This window comes from Ambystoma mexicanum, chromosome 4q (genome assembly GCF_040938575.1).
Source record: "Ambystoma mexicanum isolate Mex_15411 chromosome 4q, UKY_AmexF1_1, whole genome shotgun sequence".
Classification (NCBI taxonomy): domain Eukaryota; kingdom Metazoa; phylum Chordata; class Amphibia; order Caudata; family Ambystomatidae; genus Ambystoma; species Ambystoma mexicanum.
Window position 1 is genome coordinate 1,273,789,479 of NC_090928.1, and position 25,250 is coordinate 1,273,814,728.

The 25,250-nt window shown below is 48.4% G+C and overlaps 1 protein-coding gene across 2 annotated transcripts in view; it reads right to left on the reverse strand.

Moving 5' to 3' along the window:
- Window positions 1–25,250, reverse strand: part of LOC138468364 (phosphofurin acidic cluster sorting protein 2-like) — a 1,643,699-nt gene that overhangs the window by 1,117,372 nt on the left and 501,077 nt on the right. For both annotated transcript variants that reach the window (XM_069608896.1, XM_069608897.1), the window contains exon 3: window positions 9,029–9,118. In XM_069608896.1, coding sequence (XP_069464997.1) covers window positions 9,029–9,118 — 90 coding nt within the window. The remainder of the gene's footprint in view (window positions 1–9,028; window positions 9,119–25,250) is intronic.

Here is a 25,250-nt window from a genome sequence, read left to right on the forward strand (position 1 = left end):
GCACATAGAGATCCATGGTACATTGCTTCCTAGGGGCAATCTTCATAGCTCTGTTCCTCTTCTTTTTCATTCCAGTTTTCAAAGATGGGGAGAGGGGAGACAGGGTAAGATTCACAATATCCGGCTAGGGGTGGGAAATAATAAGACGTTTGGTAATTAGGGAAAGGGGAATACTGTGTCTTACCCGTGGGCATCCCACTCCCAATTCCGAAGGTCCCGCCACCCAGGTGATCCTCCCGCACTGGTCCACCCCCAGGCTCTGGATCCAAAGGCGATGGCCTTGCCCTGGCTACATGAGCAGAGGATCCAGGAGAAAAAGAAGTGAGAATACCCTTGGGTTTCTCACACTCGGCAAAGAGAACAAGAAGACTTTCGCCATCTAGTTACAGGAAAGGACCACTCATCACAGTCACCTACCTGAATACAGATTTGGTTTCTGACCATGGTGCAGCACAGACCTCCATCATCCAAGTTAATGATGATGCTCGACACATCCGGGGCGAAGGGGGGCCCCTGCTTACTCGCGCTTTAGCTGCCTTCAATGCTGTTGACAATGAAGCCCTTCTCAAGATCCCTGCCACATGCATGGCCTTCAAAAGATCCATCCTGCACTCATTCCCCTCCAACAGAGTGCAACTCGCTCAGATGGGTGCAACAAGATCCCAGCACACCAAGTAACATGTGGCGGTCCACAAGGGTCCAACCTCTCTGTTGCCATCTTTAACCTCTACATGGCACCTCTAGGGAACTCCTCACCATCATCAAGCTACACAAATAGGCAGATGACACACAGCTTTACTTAAAGATCAATTGCATCAACAGCGTCCATTGACTCAAGCATTGGCTCTCATCCCAGCCTGGATGTCAAATGCCTAACTGTAGCTCAACCCTACTAAGACCAAATTAATTCTCCTAGAAAACCCCACCAAGCATGCACAAGACCATCATTGGCTGACTGACATAAGAAGGTACATGGATTCACACTTCAACACTCACAAGTGCAAAATATCTTGGCTTTACGATCGGCTGGGACCTTTCATTCAAAGCACACATTGCCAACAAGACCTAGGAAACATAATATAAGCTTGGGCTCCTTTGCAAAGCCAAGTCTATTCATCCCAGCCATGTGTTTTATAAAAAGCTTTGTAAGCCCTGCTTAACTCCCACATGGACAGAAGTCCTAGATTCCACTGTGGCTTCTCTGAAAGCCAGCTACCCATCTGCTGCAGCATACATGTCAACCACCTCACCCCCATCCTCAAGGAGTTGCGCTGACTGCCCGTTCAAGCATGCATCATGGTGAAGACTGCTTGCCTCACCTACAAAGCATCCGCAATCAAAATACTCTTCCTGGTCCAGAAACTCACCATCTCCGGTGGCAGCACACCACCAGAATCCACAAGATAGCTGGACTGTGAGCAAAGAACTGCAAGAGGGAAAAACAGGAAGCAGGTCTTGTCCTATGACTGACCTCCATCCTAAACTTCAACAAGAACTGGAAGACCCTACTCTTCAAAGAACATTTTGCCAATCACTGATCGAGCAACGCAACCATTCCGCCCATTCTGGAGTTCTACACATCCCCCTATCCCTGCAACCTACTTGTAACCCCCAGCTGTGCACCGTTTGGAGAGTGCTAAATTGCATCACAGCTAGGTTTGCACTTTTAAATCCCATACATACATCAGGGTGCAACATGTGCACTCACCACTAACCATTGGCTACTGATAATTGGCTCTTGGTGAGTAAGAAAGGGTGTGCTGTATATAATTAATAATAATAATAATTAGGCTTTTATATAGCGCTACAAACCCTCAGGTATCCGAGCGCTGCTTATTATTACCCACGGTGTGTGGTGCTCATTTATCGACCTCGGAAGGATGAAAGGCTGAGTTTGGCCCCGCCGGGATTCGAACCTGCGTTAACAGGCTCTGCACGGGTGTCAAAGCGAGCGCTCTACTCGCTGTGCCACTTGACCGGCGTATATATATATGTATAGAACTGAGGTGGCAGTGACTTTTTATATGACTGGCTATTAGCTTTCAAGTTGAATTGTTGCACCCTGCATGCATATCCATTTTTCTACGTAAATCAATTGTGCTTTTACAGTGTTTAGACAAAATGGTGTTTTTTGAAATTTTTTTAACTTTTGTTTATTGGCAGAAAGTTAAGACAGGTACGGCACAGATTTCACAGAGAGAAGCAAGCAACTCCACGTCCATTAAGACAGTACATCACGACTATTTTCAGACATCTCTATCTGGGGGGGTTGACGGCCTGGAGAGGCGCAAACAGGAAAAAATAAAAAAGGGAAGGGGAAAGCACACTTCTCATGGTGTATTGGGCTGGGCTGGTGAGAGGGTGGATCTCCACTCCACATTGTCTTTATTGTTCAGGTAGGTGCAGAACTCTGACCACACGTTTTTGGGGCGTGATGACCCCACCCCCCCACCCCTCCACACATGATCAACACCTTTTGCGACACTGGGAAAATCTGGGCTATCGTGCCCTAACTGATCTGTTCCCTGTGTTTAGACCCGCACTCGTCTGGGGGTTTCCCCGGTTTGTGGAGGACTGTTATTAAAGCTTCTCTTAAGGAGGGAGGGAGGGTTTTCAATAGGAGTGATTCGGCCCAGACCCCGTGCAAAGCAGGTGCCAGTATGGCCACGTGTTCCTGATAAAACTCCAAAGTGAGCCTATGTGGGCCCGGAGCCTTGTTCTTGGGAAGGTCTGAAATTACCTGGACTATTTCCTCTAAGGTGAATGGAGTGTCAAGGCGTTCCCTGGTGTCCTGGGAGATAAGGGTCATAGGGATGCTTTCCAGCAGAGCATCCAGGTCATGGGCTGTGTGTTCAGGCTGGGGGCCGTATAGAGTGGCATAAAAGCTGGCGAATGTGTCTAGGATGGATTGGTCCGACCAGTGCCTTAGCCCTTTTCCGTCAATAATGCTATCGACTTGAGTCTTGCCGCCCTCTGCCCGCACCAGCCTGGCCAGGGTTCTGCCCGGTCTGTCTCCATCCCCATATTTACGGGAAGCTAATGGGCGAGCATAATATCGCACCTCCCTTAAGGCATGCGACTAAAACTGTTCAAGTGCTGTTCTGATCTTTGCAAGTGTTCCTGGGGTCGGTGTGGAGAGGTATTCCTGTTCGAGGGTTTTAAGGCTGGTTTCGGAACTGTTTAGGGCTTGTCTTATAGTTTTAAGAACCCCAGCTTCCCTAGAGATACACATCCCTCTGATGTAAACTTTGAATGCCTCACATCTGGTCCCTTCAGATGTGTCGGCTGCATGGTTATTTTCAAAGAATGTGGTTATGTCCGCTAGGATCTCAGCTTTAAAGACAATATCAGATAGGGCGTCAGATTTAAAGCGCCAGGCAGGCCGTGGCGGCGTTGTGTTACCGAGTTGGATCTGCAGGAGCACAGGGGAGTGGTCAGATAGAGTGCGTGCGAGGATCCTGATATCTAAAAGCCTGCCCACCTGGGCACCAGACAAGAGGAACCAATCTATTCTTGAGGAGCTGTCATGTACCGTTGAATAGAAAGTGTAGTCCCTTTCATGGGGGTGGAGTGTTCTCCATACATCGTGTAGGTTCAGGGAGTCCATGTGTGCAAGGAGTCGTTTGGACGCTCGAGATGTGGCCTGGTGAGTAGTCGTTGTTCTATCTAGGCCATTATCAAGTATCAAATTCATGTCTCCTCCCCACAAGATGGGAACGTCTAGATATCTCATAAGGATAGCGGTCACCTCATCGAAAAACTCGGGGGAATCAGTGTTGGGCGCGTATGAATTGACCAGCAGGCATTCTTCATTAGCCAAAGTGCAATGTAGAATCACATATCTGTCTTCTGTGTCAATGTGAGGAGTTTGAAGTTTACCGACTTGTGGATGAGAGTAAGAACTCCCCTAGCTTGAGTGGAGTATTGGGTATAATATCTGTTGAGGCCCCAGGCCCGTGCTATGTTAGATGATAAGTGTTGCAAAGCGTGTATCTCCTGCAACAGGAGGACCTTGACCCCGTGTCTTTGTGCATAGGCCGCAATCCTACGGAACTTCGTGAAATTTGTCAATCCCGAACATTCCATGTCATCATTTTGACAGCCATGTAGAGAACCTATGGAACATCCCTAGCATAGGATCTGTCTCTGATTGATGACATATGTGCTGCAATGACACAAGGGTGCCTGAACCTTCCCGCCATTTTGTATATAACCTTGCCCAACTTCTACGCCCCCCACCCTCACCGCCCTGTCCCAACTAGCAGTGTGTAGATACCCACCCTTAGAGCAAACAACTGTGTGCCATCCCCAACTCGGCAACTCCTGAAAAATCGCCCAACCGGGGCTTGAACACAAACATTTCGCCTCAAAGGGTATTGCAGCCGCAGTGGGGGGCTGCCGCTGCCGTCCTGCCCACGTGTAACAATGCAAATATCGTTGATACAACATAAAACTTTTGATAGGCTGATGAAACTCAGGTTGCACAAGAAGGATCCACATATACTAGGGTAGCGAGGTCATAGCTAGAGCCGCCATAGTTTAGTACATGACAGCGGAGCTTGGCTTACAATGTTCGGCCCCATACTTGGTATAGTTGCCAGGAGAGCTAGTATCCCGCTCCCACCAGGAAGTTGTGTTCTCAATATGTTAGTGTTGGGCCACGGAGGGCTCGCTGTGGGATAATGAGGAGGGACCCAGGCCCCCCGGAGGAGTCGATGGCCCAATTTCTGCGTCTATTGGGGGCGCACAATGGGAGTCTGAGTCTAACATTAGTCGTCGTCCATCGGTTCCTGTGGAGGATCTCCCAGTGGGATCTGCGCCTCGATGAATTTAACCGCTTCATCATCAGGTACCGTGTAAAAGTAGAGTTTGTTGCGATGGGTGAATTTTAGGCGCGCTGGGAAGAGCATCGCATATTCGATTTTCCTGTCCCTTAACATCTTCTTCACTCCCCCGAATTGGCATCTCTCCATCTGCACTCCCACTGAAAAATCAGGGTAAATCCTGATGATGTTTGAGTCAAGCTTCAGTTCCCCTTTCTCTCTGGCCAAGCAGAGTATGTGGTCCCTGTCCTTATAGCTCAGTAGCTTGGCGATTATAGGTCTGTGAAAGTCTCCTGGCTTAGGTCGCGGCACCAGGGAGCGATGAGCTCTCTCTACTGTGAAGAATGGTGAGAGCTCGGGGTTGTCGAGGAGGTCTGTGATGAGTTGTTCGACCACTGGCTCCATGCGTCCCTTTAGTGCAGCTTCAGGGACCCCTACTATGCAAATGTTATTTCTTCAGGACCTCGATTCGAGGTCATCGCACTTAGCTTTGACCTGCTTCATGTCCCTAACGAGTTCTGTGACTGTTTTGTAGGGCATAGACGCCGTCCTCTTTAGTACCTATTCTTTGCTCCGCCTCAGTGATCCTGGCGCCATGCTGGTCAATTTTCGCTTTCAGGGAGGCTACCTTCGCATTGATGCTGTCCAGCTTTTCATGGAAGGCTGCGAAGTTTTTAGCCATGGATTCCATCATCACAGCTAGGTCTGGTTGCTGGCTGATCAGCGGGACCCCACCATCCTCAAGTGTCGCAGAAGAGGACGCCTGGTCCGCACCATGCGCTGCCCTGGCAAACCTGTCCATAGCGGCTACCTTGGTGGCAGCCCGCGCCTTGCTGGGCATCGCCGTGGCAGGAGCAGCCTCTGATTGGCTGGGGGTGATGGAGGTCAGGAATTGAGTCCTCTAGGGACGGATTGTGGTGGATCAATAGGTGCAGTCCGCGGTTGCCAGTCAATTCGTCGAAAAAAATTGGTCGACCAGACAAATGGTCGAATCAAATTGGTCGAAAACCATTTCGTCGAATTTTTTTTTTCTATTTTAACCCTTTTTTTTTTTTTTTTTTGGGGGGGTCCCCCCCCAACCCCCTTTTTTTTCTCTAAAAACCCATTTTTTAACAAAACGAAAACCCAAAAAATAAATATATAAATAAAAATTTTTTTTCGACGAAATGGTTTTCGACCAAATTGCGTCGACCAAATTGCAGTCGACCAGTTTTTTTTCGACGAGTTGACTGGACACCGCAGTCCGCTAGTGGCTCCTGCACTGTAGGAGTAATAATGACCAGGCCGGGTGGAGGAGGTCCGTTCGCAGCGAGGCGGAGGCAGGGCCGCCGCGGGAGAAGAGCCAAGGAGCGCCGAGCGCAGGGCCTGGCGAGCTTCGTGCAAGCAGTGTCTTTACGGGGTATGCTTGGGTGCACAGGATAGTGAGCCGTCAATGGGGCGGGGAGCACGCCCAGCGGCGGGCCCTCAACGTCGCAGTCCCTTATCGGCTGAAGCTCAGCTCATGGAAATGTGGAGCCTTATGGGGCAAGGCCTCGGTTGGGTTTGCTTAATTCAGTGAATATTTCTTATGTAGCAAATTGGTATTGTTATAGAATGTTAAACTTGTTCTAATGTTTAAGTTCCATTAGTGTGTTTCTCTAACAGCCTCGCCAGGTGCTGCCCCTCCCGTACACAAAGGGTGGCCAAAGAGGTGGTGAAGCGCAGGTTCCAGCAGCCGTAGCGTGGGGGCACAGTGTGTCCTGGGCGGAGAGATTCAGGGAGGGAGCAGGGAAGACTCAGTGGGGTCGCTCCCCAGTGGCCGTGTCACAGAGTACTGGATGAAGTGTGGGGCCCCAGTTGGACGGAGGGGCGAGGAGTATCCCTTTACACCCACCTTACAGCCTCAAGGGTGGCTGAGCCTGTGCATCCGCAGCCGTCTGAGAGCGCCTCCAGGGGGCCGGCCCAGATCCAGGGGCACTGAGGCGCAGCGGCCGGACGGAGGAAGGAGCCGGGATCGGCTGGTCACGGGACGCCCAGGCGCTGAGCGTCCCTCAGCCCAGAGGTGCACAGGGGGGCCGCTGTGGCGGGTCCTTGATGAGGGCAGAGGGTCTGTCGCCGTAGAGGGCCGCCCGGGGGCGGGGCAGCGGCGACCGCCGCTGGCAGAAGGAGTAGCCGTTAAATGGGGGGGAACCGCTTCTCCCACGGCGCCCCCGAAGCAGCGTGCAGCACTGCGCGAGCGGCCCCGGCTCTCAGCATGGGGGGGGCGCATTGCAGCGCAGGTGGGCACGGTCCAGCCCACAGCAGCAGCAGCCGATCACCGCAACAGCTCCAGGCCACCCCTGCCGTACGTCCCGGGCGGGGCGGCGGATGGCGAAGAGTCCCGCTCTGCAGGGCTCCAGTAGGAGAGCGGGACTACCCGGCAAGGAGGCGCACAGGTAACTCGCAGCAGGCAGTGAAGAGGATCGTAGGAGGCAGCACCAACCAGCGCGAGCGGCCCCAGCGAGACAGCCGCGCGGCGCCGCAGGCCCAGCCGCTGACCACGGCGGTTCCAGGCAACGAACTTCGGCCACACAGGGAGAAGAGTGGCCAATGAAGAATCGTGGCAATATTGAAAGGATATCGTGCGGATTAGCCGATAGTTGGAGGATTGTAGTGGGCAGGAACAGAGCTCTCGGGCTCAGCGGCCATTTTCCTCGGCTGCTCAACAGCGCCCCCCACAAAATGGTGCTTTTATTGCTACATGTACAATATGCATTGCTCTTCTTGTAGCATGCCTGTATCTTCACTGTTCGCAGAGAGCTGCTGAAATAGTTCATTTTTAAGATCTTTAACAATGGCAAGGGTTCTGTAGCTGGAAGGAGCGCAAAGAGATTCCAGACCATGGGACCCAGAACAGGGAAAGACGAGGCCTCCTTTGGATGTGCTTTGTAATGACTCAATGTTGGTGAAGTTGCTTCTTGGTGACATAAAAAAGGGGACCTTATCCTGCTCCATCTTAGCTTTGTATGGTATAGTGTCAGTTAATAGATGTACTGGTCCTTGCAAATAAAGAAGCATTCAGTGCATTAAACACTTCCAACTGGAAAATGCAGCAGGACGTCATATCTTTAATTCTGGAGACTACTTAGCAGCATGGCACCGGCAAGGGAGATCTGCTCATCAGTGAGCATCTGAGAAGTGCCAAAGGGAGCCGCTAGACCGTGTGCAATCATTGTGACTCCAGAGCGCACAACTTGCCCCGTGTCGGTGTGGGAGTCCATCTCGTCCCACCCCATCCTGGAACGTGTAGGCAGACTTTATAATGGAATGACAAATAAATAAATAAAGGTCTCAAACACTAGAATGCACCAATAAAGCACAGGACATGAACAAGAACCACAAGCTGCATGGAAGAAATGGGGATCACATACTTCCCCCTCCCTTGAAAATGGTTTCAATGTGATCATCATGACAGAGCAGGATTGACTTTCTCATGGTTAAAAGTTAATCTGCTAACGCCCCTTTTGCACATGCATTCAGACACCACAAATTAAATCGTTTCTAGCTGTTTCTGAGATGCAAAGAGGGTGACCATTACCAAGAGGACCCTTACAGTGAGAAAGGAAATCCCATCGAGGACTGCCTCATCAGTACATGATGTGTTATAGGAGAGTATGTGCACAGCCATGAGCAAGCTAACAGGTTACTGGACAGCTCTATAAGAAAGGTACTGCACCAGGAGGTGCATCCCAGGCCTGTGTGCCTGCTTGGGAGTTAACCTTAGGGGGAGCCGAGTGTCTGTGCATTAAGAGGGCAACGTGGCACATGCCCTATGTCGGTAGTTCAGCTTCTTTTGGATTTGAATAACCGACAACCCAGTACTTTCCATTCTAGTACATGTGGCCCTGCACTATAACGGCAGAAGTTAAACTACAACTACCACAATGCAAAGTAATGTGAGCTAAAACAGGCTGACAAAAGTGAAGGTGTGACACCTCATATAAGGCAGCTTAATAGTCGGCCTCCTTTTGAGTAGGCTTCCTCATTTCTGAAGTTTGTATTCAAGATAATCACGAAGGCAGATCATCGAACATGAGGCCCCAACTTCTACCTTAGCACTACCCAGAAGAGAGACAAGGGCCTGGAAGTGGCCCCAACCCGTCGGCCTGCATGATCATGAAGAATCCCCAAGGTGGTCCTTCTTAGTGAACCTGGAGGATGGGGGCGACATTTCCGGGTTATCTCACCTGTAAGGAAAAGGTCAGCTCCAGATCCGTCTCCATCAGGCCTCCGGGGGGCAGGACATATTCATTGGACCTCAGCACACGCTTCGAACCCTGAAATGAAACAGATGTCTGAGGCAACGGAGCAGCAGGGAAACGGGATACATCGACCCAAACACATGGCAAATGAAAGCAAGCCCGGCTATCCTGGAAGCAGGCGCTAGAACGCTTCAATAGAAGAGCTACGCCTCCCTAAAAGGCTGGCTCCTGGAGTCACGCTCCATCGACGGCACAGAACAAAATGCCAGGGGTAGCAGAAGTGACAACACGACCTTTGACTCCTGATGACGTCACAGGAAGTGACCCCACCCACAAGTGACATCACGGGAAGTGATAGCACAAGACGTTTCACCCCTTGTTAAAACAGTAAGTGGCAACACATAGCATTGTTCCTCAGTACACTAAGAACAACATGGTTATGTTACCACTGTAATATGATAAACATTTCATACAAGAATGGAACATCATTTGTAGCATTTATATCAGTGTGTATAGGCCCAGATTACCAAATTACTGTGAATGTAAACAGACGTCCAACACAACCTGGACTATTGTACATCACTCAAGCTAAACTCTAAGCAGATGGAGCATCTCAAAAAGGCCTAAACCTCAAAACATAGACATCCAGTGCCAGCAAGTGACTGGCTACAGACTGGAAACAGAAACTGACCAACACAAGTCCAACCAGAAAAATGATGGTCTGGAGAGTTGCCCAGAGCAGTGCCCGTGGGTATGAATGATTAGAAATCATCCAGCCATCACCTTTCTGTTTGCTTCTTTGGTAAATAAGCCTCAATTTGTTTTTTTGCTAGATGGGAGATTGAGGGGAAGGATGTGTTGCAGGTCACAATAATAGCACAATTTCTTTCTTTTAAAAAGTAAACAGCAGCAGCAGCTCCACAACATCACTCCTAGAAATTCCTGCTGGGCATACAGACCGAGGCTACTCCTCACTCATGATGCCCAACAAGGTGAAACACGTTTGGGGATGCTTGTGGCCTTTTGCAGAAGGGATGTAACCTAGCAGTTCAGGCTGGACTGCCCCTTTTGGGGTGGGAGCAAGCATGATTTGCATATGGCCTCTCCCCTTCTGTAGTGGCGTGGCAGGCTGAAAAACTATTGTCTGGAGGGTTGCCCAGAGCTGTGCCAGTGGTTATGAATGATTTGAAACCTTCCAGCCATCACCTTTCTGTTTTGCTTATTTGATAAGTAACCTACAGTTTTATTTGTTAGATGGGAGACAAAGGGGAAGGATGAGTTGCAGGTCACAGTAATTACAGGTTTTTCTTTCTTTTAAAATGTAAACAGCAGCAGCAGCTCCATGACATCACCCCTAGAAAAGGCCATTTTATTATTTTCTCTGGTCCTTTGCCAGCCTCCTCCATCTTCTAAGCACTGGAACAGGAACTGAACCCAAGTTGCATGGCATCCTCTTGTTCCCAAAGCAAGTGTATTGCCCCTGGGCTATCCTTCCAAATATATATATTTTTTGCTTGAGGTAGCAACAGATGTTGGGCGGAGGGCAACTTCATGTAAATTAATGATCTCACCTTGGATCTATCTACAGTGTGTCTGCGATGCAGGTGTGGCAGATCTGGATCAGGTGGCACAGTGCCCAGGCAGGATTGGTGGCAGAAGCCTCTGGGTCACACCCCTCTCATCACAGGCCCAGAGGCTCACAGGATGTGCAAAGTAGACAACGGGAAACACTGATGAGATCTGCGTTCATGTTGTGCTGTCACTGAGTACTGCAGGCTGCTTTTACCCATTCCCAGCTAGCTAGACCTAACCACCAAGCCCTTCCTGTTGCCACAGTACTGGGTATGAGCTGCACAGACGGCCCCGCCTCTGAACCCAACCATTCAGGCATTCTTCACTAATGGACTGCCAACCTGTTAGTGATGGCGGCTTCATGGTATTTCCTGTATCCCTGTTATTTCTCCAGCTAACGAGATATAGATTCCAGGTGAACAAAGCTGTGGCACATTTAGCTGCATTTACAACCGCATTTTTCAGGAGCAACGCAGATATCTGCTCTTGGCACTGCCTCTTTGTCCAGTGGCCCAGGGGTCGCAAGGAAAGGTTTAGGGTGTAGCAGCGGGAGAGCCAGGGGCCGTAGCTGCTACCCTTGGCAACCTCCCAAATGACGTCCCTGGAAATACGCTCAACATTTGCCTTTCATAGGACTGAAAAGCAGCTGCTCTTTAGCCACAAAATAACATCCTTTTGATTTAAATTTGGTTTGGTGTTAAATATTCTAGAACATGGTACTGTGAAGAAAACACATGATCGGGGGTGGGAGGAGTAGAACAAAAACATGGAAGGAGCTCTTCTCTTACATGCAGTCATCTGTTTAGAAAGAGTAAGAGCCCATCTGCTCACATCATGAGGGGCCTAAACGACCCCCCTCCCCACTAAGTAGTAAAAAGTGCTCCAACCCCAGCCCCGCTGATGCAGGGAGCAGAGTTCACCACTGCTGATGATACAGGGAGCAGAGTACACCAGCACTGATGATACAAGGAGCAGAGTTCACCAGCGCTGATGATACAGGGAGCAGAGTTCACCAGCGCTGCAGAGGGAAGAGGGAGACTATGGTGACGCCCAACTCCAGGAACATATCCTTCAGAGGTCTACCCAGGATGTATATTTTCATCATAGCCATATGGTGTATGTAAAAACCTCTGGATCTTGACTTTAAACCCCAATGAGTGAATTTAGGCCTGGCCTGTGAGCAGCACAGGGACACTAAAAAATTGCCAATGCATAAAACCTACTGAGGTCTACCAATACATTTCACTTTCACTGGTTACAATATCAATACAATGAAATCTCTGAGTCGAATCACACTGTGTCCAAGATTTTGAGAGCAACAGTTCACTTAAAGGGCTAACTTAGAATAAATGATCTATGCAGTAGCTTCAAATATACAAGGCCACAATCCACATGACCTCCTTAATTAAGGCCACCGTTGCTCCCGTGTTTTCACGCCAGCACTTAAAGGGAGAGGCATCATGCATTTTTTTTAAAAATAAATTAAATATTGACGTTATCATCAGTGGTCAGTTGGAGATGAGCATATGATATCCAAAAAACAAAGTAACTCTACTTTGTTAGGAAAGGCGCTTCACAGTTTGCCCCATTTGGTTGCTGCTGATTGATCTGCTGTGAATTTTGCATAAAAGTCTTGACCATAAATCAGTGATAAATGCAAAACAGTATGATTTGTTACAGGAAATGTTTAATGCACATTCCTGAAATATCTGTTAATATAACTTGTCTTTGCAAATCACACACTGGGTTTACATCTCAGTTTTCCAGTAATACGCTAGTGCCAATGCATTTCGGATAGAACCTTCATCAGGACGGTATTTAGGCAAAATCAGTGTCATATGATTGATATTTCATTCATATCTAGTTAATGATCAACACATTAAACACATTAAGCCATTACATTTCAGTTAAACCAATACAAAAACACATACCATTCCGTGAGCAAACCACATCCGTTTGCATAGGTAAAGAAAAATAAAACAAAATGGATGTATCAATTAGTTAGTTGGTAGTGTAATATATACTATGTGTATCAGCACAAGCTGAGTGAGCATGTCCTGCCTGAGTCATGCCAGTTTCTTGATAATGTACGTCTGTACACAGATACATCTACAATATAAATAAAGACTTGTCACCCTTTTGCTGATATTAAGAAGGAAAACATGTAATCCCAAGGACACGAGCAGTACTTACCAAGCAGCTTGTGCTCGCAGGACATGTAAGCCGAATGAGCCGCTAGATTCCGCGCTCGCGGCAGGTTCGCTTTCTTTTTATGTGTTACCATGGAGACGGAGCAAGGCGTCGTGGTCCAGCTGGAGCACGTACGCCTCGCGCCCCACCCCCGGGAGCGAGCCCTGGGGCGGGGATGTCTCCATGGAAACGGACGCTTAGGAAGCGAATGTATGTGTAAAGAAGGTGCGCGTGCGTATGTATGCAGTTTACTAGAGGAACGAATCAGATGCTTGTACGGGGAAGGAAGCTCACTCCGTATATGTCTGTGGAAACGGTGGGGAGGGCCTGGGGCCACTCCTAATGGTCTTACAGAGAGGGATATCAAATGTGTCATACCTTCTATAAATCATGATGTCACAGCAAGGTATGCTTGTGGTTCGATCAGAGCCACAGGCTATACAGTGGAGAGTGGAAGTAGTAAGTTAAAATAAAAATACTAGAGGTGCCTGGCATGTATAATTAATAAATGTGTACAACAGAAAATGCAAAAAAGCCAAAAAAAGCCCTCGGGAGTGAGCACTGATTGGTCCACGTAATGTGGACGGAAAGTAAAAATGTTACCAAAACACTTGGTGCAACTCGCTTAAATCTGACAATGCAATCGAACAAGTCTTATAAAAAGCACATGTAATTAATTTCTTCATTGAGCCCCCTTGGAGTTAAGGAGCTCAGGCGGTCGATCCAGAAGGATTCTCTTTGGTCCATCCTTTTTTGGAAATTCTCGTGGGTGTCTCTCTTAAATACCACTTCCAAAATCATAAATTGGATCTGAGCCAAGTTATGTTTTCTCTCATCCCAATGTCTTGCCACAGCTGAATTTGGATTGTGGTTCCTTACACATGACCTGTGTTCATTCCATCTTGTTTTTGCTACCCTAAGGGTCTGACCCACATAGTACAGCCCACATGGACATTTGATAGCATAAATCACGTTATTAGAGTCACATGTAGCAAAACCTTTTAGTCTGATTGTCTCCCCCGTGTGGGGGTGCTTCACTGTTTCGCCTTTCATAACGTACATTCGCTTCCTAAGCGTCCGTTTCCATGGAGACATCCCCACCCCAGGGCTCGCTCGCGGGGGTGGGGCGCGAAGCGTACATGCTCCAGCTGGACCACGACGCCTCGCTCCGTCTCCATGGTAACACTTAAAAAGAAAGCGAACCTGCCGCGAGCGCGGAATCCAGCGGCTCATTCGGCTTACACGTCCTGCGAGCACAAGCTGCTCGGTAAGTACTGCTCGTGTCCATGGGATTACATGTTTTCCTTCTTAACATCAGCAAAAGGGTGACAAGTCTTTATTTATATTGTAGATGTATCTGTGTACAGACGTACATTATCAAGAAACTGGCATGACTCAGGCAGGACGTGCTCACTCAGCTTGTGCTGATACACATAGTATATATTACACTACCAACTAACTAATTGATACATCCATTTTGTTTTATTTTTCTTTACCTATGCAAACGGATGTGGTTTGCTCACGGAATGGTATGTGTTTTTGTATTGGTTTAACTGAAATGTAATGGCTTAATGTGTTTAATGTGTTGAACATCAACTAGATATGAATGAAATATCAATCATATGACACTGATTTTGCCTAAATACCGCCCTGATGAAGGTTCTATCCGAAATGCATTGGCACAAGCGTATTACGGGCAAACTGAGATGTAAACCCAGTGTGTGATTTGCAAAGACAAGTTATATTAACAGATATTTCAGGAATGTGCATTAAATATTTCCTGTAACAAATCATACTGTTTTGCATTTATCACTGACTTATGGTCAAGACTTTTATGCAAAATTCACAGCAGATCAATCAGCAGCAACCAAATGGGGCAAACTGTGAAGCGCCTTTCATAACAGTAGAGTTACTTTGTTTTTTGGATATCATTGTTTGGACAGGTCCTTGTGCGATAGGACCATTTCGGACTGGCAGCTCCAGGCGAAAGCATTGGAATCAATTAATCTAATTTATCCGATAACTGAAGGACTGAATTTATAAGTGGTGCCCTCCTCTCCCTCTTCACAGTTGGAGATGAGCAACAGAATATTTTTAAAAAATGAGCCCTCAATTTGACTCATGCAGGGAACCATTTTGGAACGAATCTTGTATCCAATGTTACGTAGGAACAATAGAACAATGACCACTAGAAGCCTGTGGCTGGTTTGCCAAGGTATCACTGCATTATACAATAGACAACATAGTGTCTCTACGTCTCTCTCTGGAGACGCGTGTGTGCACCAAAAGGTGCGTGTATGACTGATCACACAGTGTTGCATGTGTTGTGGTGGATCAGAGATCGGACTCGGACAACTGGAAATTTTGGTGCAATACTTCAGAATTATATAAGTAATAAGCAGTCCCTCACCTATCCTACTGCTATGGGAGAGATTCCCTCACCTGCCCTATTGCTTTGGGTGAGATTCCCTCACGTGGCCCTATTGCTATGGGTGAGATTCCATCACGTGGCCCTATTGCTATGGGTGAGATTCCCTCACGTGGCCCCATTTCTATGGGTGAGATTCCCTCACCTGGCCTATTGATATGGGTGAGATTCCCTCACCTGGCCCTTTTGCTATGAGTGAGATTCCCTCACCTGGCCCTATTGCTATGGGGGAGATTCCCCCCCTGGCCCTATTGCTATGGGTGAGATTCCCTCACCCGGCCTATTGCTATGGGTGAGATTCCCTGACCTGGCCCTTTTGCTATGGGTGAGATTCCCTGACCTGCCCTGTTGCTATGGGTGAGATTCCCTGACCTGACCCTTTTGTTATGGGTGAGATTCCCTGCCCTGTTGCTGTGGGTGAGATTCCCTCACCTGGCCTATTGCTATGGGTGAGATTCCCTCACCTGGCCTATTGCTATGGGGGAGATTCCCTCACCTGGCCTATTGCTATGGGGGAGATTCCCTCACGTGGCCCTGTTCCTATGGGTGAGATTCCCTCACCTGGCCTATTGCTATGGGTGACATTCCCTCACATGGCCCTATTGCTATGAGTGAGATTCCCTCACCTGGCCTATTCCTATGGCTGAGATTCCCTCACCTGGCCCTTTTGCTATGGATGAGATTCCCTCTCTGGGCCCTATTGTTATGGGTGAGATTCCCTCACCGAACCCTATTGCTATGGGCGAGATTCCCCCACCTGGCCCTATTGCTACGGGTGAGATTCCCTCACCTGGCCCTTTTGCTATGGATGAGATTCCCTCTCTGGGCCCTATTGTTATGGGTGAGATTCCCTCACTGGGCCCTATTGCTAAGGGTGAGATTCCCTCACCGGGCCCTATTGCTATTTGTGAGATTCCCTCACCTGCCCTGTTGCTATGGGGGAGATTCCCTCACCTGGCCCTTTTGCTATGGGTGAGATTCCCTCACTGGGGCCTATTGCTATGGGTGAGATTCCCTCACCGGACCCTATTGCTATGGGTGAGATTCTCTCACCTGGCCTATTGCTATGGATGAGATTCCCTCTCTGGGCCCTATTGCTATGAGTGAGATTCCCTCACCTGGCCTATTCCTATGGCAGAGATTCCCTCACCTGGCCTATTGCTATGGGGGATATTCCCTCACCTGGCTCTTTTGCTATGGATGAGATTCCCTCTCTGGGCCCTTTTGCTATGGATGAGATTCCCTCTCTGGGCCCTATTGCTAAGGGTGAGATTCCCTCACCGGGCCCTATTGCTATGGGGGAGATTCCCTCACCTGGCCTATTGCTACGGGGGAGATTCCCTCACCTGGCCCTTTTGCTATGGATGAGATTCCTTCACCAGGCCCTATTGCTATGGGGGAGATTCCCTACCTGGCCCTATTGCTATGGGTGAGACTCCCTCACCTGGCCCTATTACTATGGGTGAGATTATTTCACCTGGCCTATTGCTATGGGGAGATTCCCTACCTGGCCCTATTGCTATGGGTGAGATTACCCCCTGGCCCTATTGCTATGGGTGAGATTCCCTCACCTGGCCCTATTACTATGGGTGATATTCTTTCACCTGGCCTATTGCTATGGGTGAGATTCCCTCACCGGGCCCTATTGTTATGGGTGAGATTCCCTCACCTTGCCCTATTGCTATGGGTGAGATTCCCTCACCGGGCCCTATTGTTATGGGTGAGATTCCCCCACCGGGCCCTATTGTTGTGGGTGAGATTCCCTCACCAGACCCTATTGCTATGGGTGAGATTCCCTCACCTGGCCCTATTGCTATGGCTGAGATTCCCTCACTGGGCCCTATTGCTATGGGTGAGATTCTCTCACCTGGCCTATTGCTATGGGTGAGATTCCCTCACCTGGCCCTATTGCTATGGGTGAGATTCCCTCACCTGGCCCTACTGCTATGGGTGAGATTCCCTCACTTGGCCCTACTGCTATGGGTGAGATTCCCTCACCTGGCACTACTGCTATGGGTGAGATTCCCCCCTGGCCCTATTGCTATGGGTGAGATTCCCTCCCCTGCCCTATTGCTATGGGTGAGATTCCCTCACCAGACCCTATTGCTATGGGTGAGATTCCCTCACCTGGCCATATTGCTATGGCTGAGATTCCCTCACTGGGCCCTATTGCTATGAGTGAGATTCTCTCACCTGGCCTATTGCTATGGGTGTGATTCCATCACCTGGCCCTATTGCTATGGGTGAGATTCTCGCACCTGCCCTTTTCCCACGGGTGAGATTCTTTCACCTAGCCCTATTGCTATGGGTGAGATTCCCTCGCCTATCCCTATTGCTATGGGTGAGATTCTCTCACCTGCCCTATTGTTATGGTTGAGATTCCCTCACCTATCCCCATTACTATGGGTGAGATTCTCTCACCTGGCCTATTCCTATGGGTGTGATTCCCTCAATGGGCCCTATCGTTATGGGTGAGATTCCCTCACCTGGCCCTATTGCTATGGGTGAGATGCCCTCACCTGCCCTATTGTTATGGGTGAGATTCCCTCACCTGGCCTATTGCTATGGGCGAGATTCTCTCACCTGGCCTATTCCTATAGGTGAGATTCCCTCACTGGGCCCTATTGCTATGGGTGAGATTCCCTCACTGGGCCCTATTGCAATGGGTGAGATTCCCCCACTGGGCCCTTTTGCTATGGGTGAGATTCCCTCACCTGGCCTATTGCTATGGGTGAGATTCTCTCACCTGGCCTACTCCTATGGGTGAGATTCCTTCACCGGGCCCTATTGCCATGGGTGAAATTCCCTCACCTGGCCCTATTGCTATGGGTGAGATTCCCCTCACGTGGCCCTATTGCTATGGGTGAGATTCCCTCACCTGCCCTGTTGCTATGGGTGAGATCCCCCTCACGTGGCCCTGTTGCTATGGGTGAGATTCCCTCAGCTATCCTACTGCTATGGCTGAGAATCCCTAACCTGGCCAATTGCTATTGGTGAGATTCCCTCACCTGCCCTATTCGTATGGGTGAGATTCCCTCACTGGGCCCTATTGCTATGGGTGAGATTCCCTCACTGGGCCCTATTGTTATGGGCGACATTCCCTCACCGGGCCCTATTGCTATGGGTGAGATTCCTTCACCTGGCCCTATTGCTATGCGTGAGATTCCCTCACCTGCCCTGTCCTATGGGTGAAATTCCCTCACCGAGCCCTATTGCTATGGGTGAGATTCCCTCACTGGGCCCTACTGCTATGGGTGAGATTCCCTCACTTGGCCCTATTGCTATGGGTGAGATTCCCTCACCGGACCCTATTGCTATGGGTGAGATTCCCTCACCGGACCCTACTGCTATGGGTGAGATTCCTTCCCCTGCCCTATTGCTATGAGTGAGATTCCCTCACTGGGCCCTATTGTCATAGGCGAGATTCCCTCGCCTGCCCTATTGCTATGGGTGCGATTCCCTCACTGGGCCCTATTGTTATGGGTGAGTTTCCCTCACCAGACCCAATTGATATGGGTGAGATTCTCTCACCTGGCCTACTGCTATGGGTGAGATTCCCTCACATGCTCTATTGATATGGGTGACATTCCATTACCTGCCCTATCGCTATGGGCGAGATCCCCTCACCTGGCCTATTGCTATGGGTGACATTCCCTCACATGCTCTATTGATATGGGTGACATTCCATTACCTGCCCTATTGCTATGGGTAAGATTCCCTCATCTGGCCTACTGCTATGGGTGAGATTCCTTCACCTGGCCTATTGCTATGAGTGAGATTCACTCACATGCCTTGTTGCTATGGGTAAGATTCCCTCATCTGGCCTACTGCTATGGGTGAGATTCCCTCATCTGCCCTGTTGTTATGTAGCTATGGGTGTGATTCCCTCACTGGGCCCCATTTTTATTTATTTTTTAATTTTTATTGTTGAATTTAATCATAAAATTATTTTATTTACAACATCTTCAGCCGATACGTTGCTGCACTTATGTTATTTAGTTGACTGCTGTAGTTCATTTCTGTTGTTTTTTTTTACAAGTGTAGTTGGCGAATCAGAGACAACCACCTACGTTTTTTGAGTAAATGCTGTAGGTTTGTAATTTTTCCATTATTTGTTGAAAGATTTTAAAAGTAGGTATTTGCCAAGAGGCTCTGTCCCCGCTGATCATCCTTGGCCACCAGATTTCTTCATCTGCCATTAAGGGATGAATAGAAAAATGCTTCATGTACTGGAAACTGATGCCCTCAGTACCCGGGCAGGACATAAGTAAATGGTGGATTGTCTCTTTCTCCTTACTGCATATTCTACAGATACTGGTCTCCGAGAGGCCTCTGATTAGGCGTATTTCGTTTGTATGAAGAAGGTTCAATCTGGTTCTCATTTTAAAGTTTTGCGCCAATCTCCTAGGGAACTTTCTGATGTAACCCTGTAGTACATTCAATTTGTTCATGATCGGAGGCAGATGGGACGTAAATGTGCTCTTACTTGCCGAAGATAAGGTGGCAATCCAAACCAGTTCTTTTATTTTTTTTAGAACTCTTACTGGGATGTTAATCAGGTCTTCTTCTGAGCACTCAACTGTTTTTAGGAGGGCTAAATTGTCATCTCTCCATAACTTTAACATTTTGCAGTTTGACTCTCGGATTTCTCTATTGATCAAACCGAGAAGGAAATAACTGTTTGGGATGACACATTTCCTCTAGAGCATCAGTGTGCTACAGTCTAAAGTACCCTGTAATGAAGGCAGACTCAGTTTGTGTCTGATCAGTGGAGCCGAGATTGTGTTGGGAAGTCCTAAGGCCGTCCTCCAAAGGTAGGCCTCCAATCTGGCCCATATTGTTTTGGGTAAGTAAGGCATTGCCTCCGTTCCATAAGTCATCGTAGGGATAACCTTCGACTTGTAAAAGTTTAGGACTGGAATTGTGGAAAAGCAGCCACATTTTCTATCTATCGCCTTTCCTTGCCAAAATCCTAATTTTCGAAAGAAGAGCTTCTTGCATGGTGCCTTCTTTTTTCGCACTGTCCAGAAACACGCCCAGATATTTAAACTTTTTGACTTTATCGACGTCGATGTTATTCAGGGACCAGTTTCGTTTTTCAAGTTTCTTAGCCGAGCGCTCCAGGACCATTATTTTCGTTTTTTCAATGTTTATTTCCTAGTTGTTTTCAGTTATGAATTTGAGTAGATTGTCCAATTGGCGTTGCAGCCCAATGGGGGTCTGGTCGAGTAATATTAGATCATCAGCATATAACAGTCTGCTGATTTTTACTTGAACTAAGTTTGGTGGAAAAGATCTAATAGACTCTTCTGTATATTGATAGTCCCCTATGTAAGCCAAAAAAAGGGCCGGCACCAAGGGCCACCTCTGCTTCACTCCTCTTTGCGTCACAATAGGCGCTGATAAGGTTCCTTGTTGATTCAGACGCACTTTTATGTTGGTATTCGTGTGCAGAGCTTTTATGGGTTCGAGGATGTCGCTCGGACACTCCCCGGTTTCTAACTTTTCCCAGAGCTGAGCTCTGTCGACCTTGTCGAAAGCCTGGGAGAGGTCAATGAATGCAGTGAACAGTCTTGGACCGCCTTTCATCACCTTACTTTTCAGGATAGCAAGCAGAAGAACAAGTTACTTCTTACCTGGTAACGTTCTTTCGATGGGATATTCCTCCGACGTATTCCTTATCTTGATAGATTACTTCCAGCTTGCTGGTCTCGCAAAAATGTTTCAGTAGAGGGCGCTGCGCGTCGACGTCCCTCGAGTTGGTGTCCCTCGACAGCCTCTGTATCGGCGCCAACGTCATCATGCGTATAAATAGACTCGTGCAGCGTCCGTTGCTCAGTTCCGTTTTGAAGCTTAAGAGTAGCTGTGCATGAATTGGTTATTGACCTTGAAGGAGCGTAAGCTGCAACCACAAGTGAAGTTTTACTGAGGGGATGGATGGGAGGGGCGATAAGGAATACGTCAGAGGAACATCCCATCGAAAGAACGTTACCAGGTAAGAAGTAACTTGTTCTTCGAAGGGATTGTGTCCTCCAATGTATTCTTTATCTTGATAGACTCCCATAGCAGTGGTGTGTAAACGGAGGTGGGCGTAAAATTGCCATATTCCCCTTTAAGAATACACAGAGTGTAACACAGCTTTACCAAATCTAGTCTCTTGGCTAGAGGAGCAATCCATATTGTAGAATTTTGTAAAGGTATGTGCGGACGACCATGTGGCAGCCGCACATATGTCACGAATCGGTACCCCTCTTTGGAGGGCCGAAGGGGCTGCGATACCCCTGGTTGAATGAGCCCTAAGATTTTGAGGGGACTCTTTCCCTGCCAGTTTGTAACATTCTTGAATGGCTAAAATAATCCATCTGGAAATGGTCTGTTTTGTGATTGGCAATCCTAATTTGTGCCCTGTGTAACCTATGAACAGTTGGTCTGCTTGCTAATCCTAGCAGGTCTGCTGATATAAAAACTCAAGGCTCGCCTTGTATCCAACCTATGTAGCCTCTCTTCCTCTTTCCCTGGATGGGGAGGAGGATAGAATGAGGGTAAGGATATCTTCTGAGTGATGTGCAATTCAGAAACCACCTTTGGGAGGAAATTAGGCTTCACTTGTAGGACAGCTTTGTCTTTGTGAAAAATTGTATGAGGGGGTTTTCAAGATAGGGCTTGTAATTCGCTCACCCTCCTGGCAGATGTCAAAGCCACCAATAAGACAGTTTTAAGGGTGAGAACTATTAACGAACAAGACTGGAGTGGTTCAAAAGGAGCACCCATCAGTAAATTTAAGACTAAATTTAAGTCCCATAAGGGAACTTGGAACGTTCTCGGGGGATAGACATTAGTTAACCCCTTCAGAAGAACAAGTTACTTTTTACCTTGTAACGTTCTTTCGATGGGATGTTCCTCCAACGTATTCCTTATCTTTGATAGATCATCTCCAGCTTGCTGGCCTCGGAATTTTTTTTTCAGTAAAGGGCGCTGCGCGTCAACCTCCCTCGAGCCGATGTCCCTCGACAGCCTCCGTATCGGCACCGACGTCATCATGCGTATAAATAAATTCGCGCAGCGTCCGTTGCTCAGTTCCGTTTTGACGTTAACAGTTGTTTTCAAGGGATTGTGTCCTCCGACGTATTCCTCTTTCCCCAGATGGGGAGGCGGATAGAATGAAGGTAAAGTAATTTTCTGAGTGATGTGGAATTCAGAAACCACCTTTGGGAGGAAATTAGGTTTCACCTGTAGGGTAACCTTGTCTTTATGAAAAATTGTATGAGGGGGTTTACAAGATAGAGCTTGTAATTCGCTCACCCTTCTAGCAGATGTTAAAGCCACTAATAAGACAGTTTTAAGGGTGAGAAAACTTAGCGAACAAGAGTGGAGTGGTTCGAAAGGAGTACCCATCAGGAAATTTAAGACTAAATTTAAGTCCCATAAAGGAACCTGGAAAGGTCTTGGAGGGTAGACATTAGTTAATCCCTTTAGAAATTGTATTACTAAGGGTAATTTGAAATACGAAGGCTCCTCCGCAGTGCGCTTGAAGATCGATAGCGCTGCGAGATAGCCCTTTATAGTGCCAACTCGAAGGCCTGAATTTGCCAAGTAGAGTAGAAAGGATAACACCGTTGGTGTACCACATGAAAAGGGGTCGATATTCTCTTCTCTACACCAACTGCAAAATTTGTTCCAACGGCAGCGGTATAAAGACTTTGTTGCTGGCCTTCTGGCCGAAAGCAACACTTCCATGACGTCATCAGGGAGGTCCCAATCCTTGTATCTCAACCTTTCAGAAGCCAGACGTGAAGGTTGAGGGTTCTGATGTCTGGATGGAGAACCTGACCTCCCTTCTGTGAGAGAAGATTCTCCTTGAGTGGAAGACGAATTGGAGGGCAGATGGACATGTCCAGAAGGTCCGGGTACAACGTTCTCCTGGCCCAGTCTGGGGCAATTAGGATCATGGTTCTCCAGAATCTTCTCAACCTCCTGATCATTTGAGGAATGACAGGGACTGGTGGAAATGCATACAGGAGTGGAAACTCCCAGTCCACTACGAACGCGTCCCCTAGAGCTCCTCTCGGGGAAATTCCCTTGAACAAAACAGATTGAACTTTCTGTTGGTACTGGTGGCAAACAGATCCACTTGAGGGGTTCCCCAAAGGGCGAAGATCTCCTGAAGGACTTCCTGAGCTAGCTCCCACTCGTGGGAGACTGTGCGCTGCCTGCTCAGAGCATCCGCCGTCAAGTTCTTCTCTCCGGCTAGGTGAACTGCCGATAGAGAGATTCCTTCTTGAATTGCCCAAAACCAGAGCTGCATCGCCTCTCTGCACAGTGGCAGTGATCCTACGCCTCCTCTTGTTGAGGTAGTGCATGGCCACTGTGTTGTCTGTCATTATCAGGACATTTTTACCCTGTACAGAGGGCAGAAAAGCTTTCAACGCTAGTCTGATTGCTCTCAGCTCTAACAGGTTGATATGTAGTCTGGACTCCGATGGAGACCAACGACCGCTGATGGTCAAGTCGTTGGTATGGACTCCCCACCCCGTGAGTGAGGCATCTGCGACTACTGTTATCTCCGGCCATGGTTGCCAAAACAGTTCCCCCTTCAAGATGTTTTTCTGGCAGGCCCACCACTGAAGGTCTCGAGCTACCTTGTCCGGAATCTGAAGGAGGTCTGTCATTCTCCCTGAGAATTGCGACCACTGAGTTCTCAGTGCCCACTGAAGAGATCTCATTCTCAGGCGAGCCTCTGGCACAAGGAAGATGCAGGATGCCATCTGCAGAATATCTTGAGCCCTCACCTCTCGTGGCAAGGCTTTCCCCAGGGAAGTGTCCAGGACCGCTCTGATGAACTGGAGTCTCTGTGATGGTATCATCTGTGACTTCTTTAAATTGAGGGAGAAGCCCAGTTTGTGAAGGAAGTGGCAGACATAATCTAGCTGAATCTGAGCTTGTTCCGAAGATACAGCTTTGATCAATCAATCGTCTTGGTAGGGGTAGACGTGAATACCTTCCCTCCTTAGACTTGCAGCCACTACCGACATTAGCTTGGTGAAGACCCTCGGAAAGGAGGTCAGCCCAAATGGCAGAACTCGAAAGTGATAATGAGAGTTGCCAATTGCGAACCTCAGATATTTCCTGTGTTTGAGATGGATTGGCACATGAAAATAAGCATCCTGAAGATCCAGAGATACCAGCCAGTCCTGAAGCTGGAGGGCCTGAAGGATCTGAGAAAGAGTTACCATCTTGAACTTTTCCTTCCTGAGGAACTTGTTCAATTCTCGTAAATCCAAGATAGGTCTCAGTCCTCCGTCCTTTGGTATCAAGAAGTAGGGGGGAGTACCAACCCTTGTTCCTCTGCGCTACAGGTACCGGTTCTATGGCACCTTTCTCCAGCAGGTCTAGAATCTCCTGCAAAAGGAGCGGATCTGGAAACTTCAAAGAGTTGTTCCCCGGTGGATGACTGAGGGGTGCGTAGAAAAGGCAGGCAGTAACCTTGGGCAACTGTCTCCAATGCCCAAGCATCTGACGTAATAGCCTGCCATTCCGTCAGATGTTGAGTTAACCTTCCCCCTACTGGTGTCTTGTGAGGAGAGTCCTCAGAGTGGTTTAAAGGCGGCTGATGCAGATGCCGAGGGTAAAGAGGCTCCTGCTGCTGCTGCGGCTTTTGTACTTTTAACCCGTCCACCTCGGGTGAAATTCTTTCGGCCTCTTTGAGCCGGCTGTCCTCTGCCGTTTCCGAATGCGGAAAAAAACCGAAAGGACCTACCTCTCCAAGAGGTTCCTGAGGGGCGATAGGGAGTTTGATGGATTGCAGCTCCAAGGGATTTTGCTGCTGCCTTGGATGTTTCTAACTTCTCTAGGCTGTCATCAGCCTTCTTACCAAATAAAGAAGAGCCGTCAAAGGGCAAAATTCAAAAGTCTGGCCTGTACATCTGGAGCAAAATCAGACTTTCGCAACCACGCAAATCTGCGGATTGTAGTACTTGCCGCCATGGCCCTGCTGATACTGTCAGCAGAATCAATGCC